Consider the following 4,108-nt stretch of genomic DNA (forward strand, 5'->3'; position numbering starts at 1 on the left):
ATTAATACGAATATTTCATTGTTTAGACACTCTTAGCCAGTCTCACAGTCACTTGTGACATGTTTGAAAACCAGATCACTTGCCATGACGCCATGACCTTCTTAATGCGGCCTTCCTTATTTTCCCCTCTCGTAGAGACATGACCGAGGTCGTCCACATTAAAGACAGAAAGGAGGCGATTCATGAGTTAAAATATTCAGCAGACGGAAGCTGCCTTGCAGTTGGGTGCAACGACGGCTCGGTGGATGTGTACGGAGTGGCTCAGCGCTATAAGAAAGTTGGGGAATGTGTCGGTTCTGTTAGTTTCATCACTCACCTGGACTGGTCCTCAGACAGTCGATACTTGCAGACAAATGATGGAAATGGGAAAAGACTTTTCTATAGGATGCCAGGTAAACTTTCCCTTATAAATCATAGGTAATTTGTAGATGTTTAATGCCTGCCACATGCTTTAGAATTTTCAAAACAGCATGGAAGCTACATTTATTTGAACGTAGGAAATGAGTGATGGTTTGAGCTCATACATAGACATGGCGGCTTTTTTCTGTCGGGCTTCCCCTTGAAAGCCTTCTGGCTCTTAACTAAAACTCCTGCTCAAATTTAAGACAGGGCCATTTCACGTTAAGTTTCATGCTAGGTGACTATCTTAAAATCCTCTTAGATGTGGGGCAATCCTATTTTGGTAATTTCATTCCACCCACAAAAATGATATTTTGAGTGTGACTTTCTCTTAGATAGTAGAACGTTCTTAAGATATTTTTTTGTGGGTGGAATGACATGAACCTAAATAGAAGTGCCACAACTCTGTCGTTGTCTTGAGTCACCGTCACAAATATTCACAACTTGGTTAACCATCTAAATTTGGAAAACAGACTTTTTATCAAACATTCAGAAGGAAAGGAATAAAAGTAGAATTGTGACGAGAGAGAAAACGAGACCGCAGTGAAGTAGTCACTCTCTTCCCAGAACTTGTGCAGTAAGATAAGCCGCATAAATTAATGCAAATCCCCCAAAGCTTTCCATTAGCACTCAGTAATGAAGAGTGAGTCCCAGAGTCCTGGGGACTTAGGAATCAACGGCATTCTGCCCACTTTGCTCTCTCTCCTTGCTCTCTCTCAGGTCCTTCCGCTCCCTCAGCCCTGCGTCTCAGTGGCCCTTTTAATACCTGAGTTGGTGCTTTCTCAGCGCTTGTGACTGATCTGGATCCCGATTTTATTAGGCTCAATACTGTTCTCCACGTGGATGGACTGCCTAAGCCACATCCTGTCTCATTCTGTGTAAATGTTGATGTGGCTCCTTTCTGTCTTTGGAATCATCAGTTCTCTTCCCACACCCCCCACACCCCCGACTTGAACTCATCTCCCTGTATTCCATTCTAACTGGAATGGGAAGATATTTAAAACTGTGGGGCTAACCATGTTTCCAGAACAATTTATGTGTGAGTGAGTATCACAGGGAATAACCTTTTACCTAAGACTCTTCTTTCTTTTTTTAGGTGGAAAAGAAGTGACGAGCAAAGAAGAAATGAAAGGTGTCCACTGGGCATCATGGACATGTGTTTCCGGCCTGGAAGTAAACGGGATTTGGCCCAAGTACTCAGATACCAATGATATAAATTCAGTGGATGGGAATTATATTGGCCAAGTGTTAGTTACAGCGGATGACTATGGAGTTGTGAAATTATTCCGCTATCCTTGTTTAAGAAAAGGTATCTTTCAAAACAATGTCAAATAACGTTAGACTGGCCGCTCACTGCAAGGTTGGCTGGTAAAACCTCTTCCCTCCCAGCCCTCCCACCCGCCCAGCTGCTCCGTGGGGGCAGGATGAGGATGTCTGCTTCCGTAAAGCCTTAGTCGCAGACACCCTGTACAGGATCGCTACAAGTCAGAATGCGTGCGAGGACAGTGGGTTTGCAACAAAGGACTTTGGTTTCTGCAGTAGGTGTGAGCGTTTCATACTCCGAAAAACATACATCCTGGTTACTTGGTGAAGGGTTTCACAAAAATGAAATACACGGGTGGGGAGGGGGAAATGAGGAGCTGATACCAAGGGCTCAAGTAGGAAGCAAATCTTTTGAGAATGATGATGGCAACAAATGTACATATGTGCTTGGCACAATGGATGGATGGATAGTGATCATAGTTGTATGAGTCCCCAATAAAATGATTTTAAAAAAATGAAATACACAATCAGCTAAAGTTATTTTTATTTCTCTAAAGCAATTTCTTATCGTATGTTGCATTCTCTTTTTTTTAATTAGTCATTTTGTTGGGAACTCTTACAAATATTCTAGCAACCCATGGCTCAATTAGATCGAACATAATTGTACGATTTGATTTGATCCACACCATCAACACATTTTCTTTTTTCTTGAGCTCCTTGATAGCGGCTCCCCTTAATCCCCTCCCTCCCTCATCCTACACCCTAGGAACCCTTTTGATTATTTTATGTTATTATTTGTTGGATTCAATTTTTGTCATGAAAATTTTGTGAGAAAATTACTGGTTTTGAATTTATATGCAGCTATGAGTGTACTAGAGCTTTAATTTTAGAGCTTTTCTCCCCAGTTCCAGAACTGTCTCACCTAGCCACACTGTGCAGTGATGGTGATTCTTCTTATGGCTTTTTGCCTTGAATGAAAGATTGTTTTCCTATAGCTTTGTCTCAAGAATTCTGAAGAAGTAGGCAATTGTACAAACTTGGCTCATACTTTGAAACCTTTTGATTAGGTGATCTGTTGGTTGGTCGGTCGGTCGGTCAGTTGGTTGGTTGGTTGATGTGTCCTGCTTAATTCTTTGCTTGTCATTTGTTTATTTTCTATTACAATGATGCATAAATAAATAAGGAGTCTTTTTTTCTCATTATTTTTATATGCTACCTCTTTTTTCTTGCCATTTCTCTAAAGTGATAATATTCATCATTCTGTCCCTAGACCTGAAAATGATGACAGGAAATGCAGCATTCGTGCATTTGTGAATAAATTCTTTTTTTTATATTAGTAAATCATTTTATTGGGGGCTCTTATAGCTTTTCTAACAATATATACTAAATCAAACTGATGTTTGTTGCCATCATCATTTTCAAAACATTTTCTTTCTACTTGAACCCTTGGTATCAGCTCCTCTTTTTTCCCTCTCTCCCCCACTCTCCCACCTTCATGGAACCCTGATAAATTATTATTCTTTTCATATCTTACACCATCCACTGTCTCCTTTCGCCAGTAGTTCTGTTGTTCATCCCCCTGGGGGGTGGATTATACGTCGATTATTGCATAACTCCATTTCTCCCTATTCTCTCCCCCTTCTCCCACCCTCTTGGTATCGCTACCTCCATTTACTGTTCCTGAGGGGTTTATCTGTCCTGGATTGCGGGTGTCAAGAGCTCTTATCTGTACCATTGTACATGTTCCGGTCTAGCAGGATTTATAAGGTAGAACTGGGGTCATGATAGTGGGGGGAAGAAGCATTAAAGAACTAGAGGAATGTTGTGTGTTCCCTCAGTGTTGTACCGCACCCTGGCTGACTCGTTCCTTCCTTGTGTCCCTTCTGTGAGGGAATGTCCAATTGTCTACAGATGGGCTTTGGGTCTCCTCTCTGACCTCCATTGTTTGCATCAATATTTGTTTGGGATCCTTTGATGCTTGTTACCTTATCCCACTGCCACCTCTTAATCACACAGGCTGGTGTGCTTCTTCCATGTAGGCTTATTGCTTCTCTGCTAGATGGCCGCTTGTTTAAGCCTTTAAGACCCCCAACACTATATCTTTTAATAGCCAGGCACCATCGACTTTCTTCACCACATTTGCCTACGCGCCCATTTTGACTTCAGTGATCGTGTCAGGAAGGGTTAATTCATTCTTTACTTGTGGTGGTGCAAAGGTTGCTAACTGCAAGGTTAGAACTAGGTGCCTCAAAAGAAATGTCTGGTGATCTTGCAAAAAAGCCGTCATTCAGAACCCTGTCGAGCACAGGAATCAATGATTTGGTTGGAGTTTTCATCCTAAACTTAGTACTGTGAAAGTAGTCCTGATCATCATGCAGATTTCTGTTTAAAAAAAAATCAACTGTGACACTGTTGTCCTTTACGATGGAGACATCTGATGCACACT

General features: G+C 41.6%; 1 protein-coding gene across 1 annotated transcript in view; it reads left to right on the forward strand.

Annotated features, from left to right (window-relative positions):
• EML5 (EMAP like 5) overlaps positions 1 to 4,108 on the forward strand; it is a 129,104-nt gene that overhangs the window by 41,269 nt on the left and 83,727 nt on the right. The window contains exons 8-9 of the mRNA XM_045287615.1: positions 136 to 392; positions 1,496 to 1,708. Of these exons, the coding sequence (XP_045143550.1) occupies positions 136 to 392; positions 1,496 to 1,708 (470 nt within the window). The remainder of the gene's footprint in view (positions 1 to 135; positions 393 to 1,495; positions 1,709 to 4,108) is intronic.

The sequence above is a fragment of the Echinops telfairi genome, unplaced genomic scaffold (assembly GCF_000313985.2).
Source record: "Echinops telfairi isolate 266 unplaced genomic scaffold, ASM31398v2 ScPeMD7_18;HRSCAF=68, whole genome shotgun sequence".
Lineage (NCBI taxonomy): Eukaryota > Metazoa > Chordata > Mammalia > Afrosoricida > Tenrecidae > Echinops > Echinops telfairi.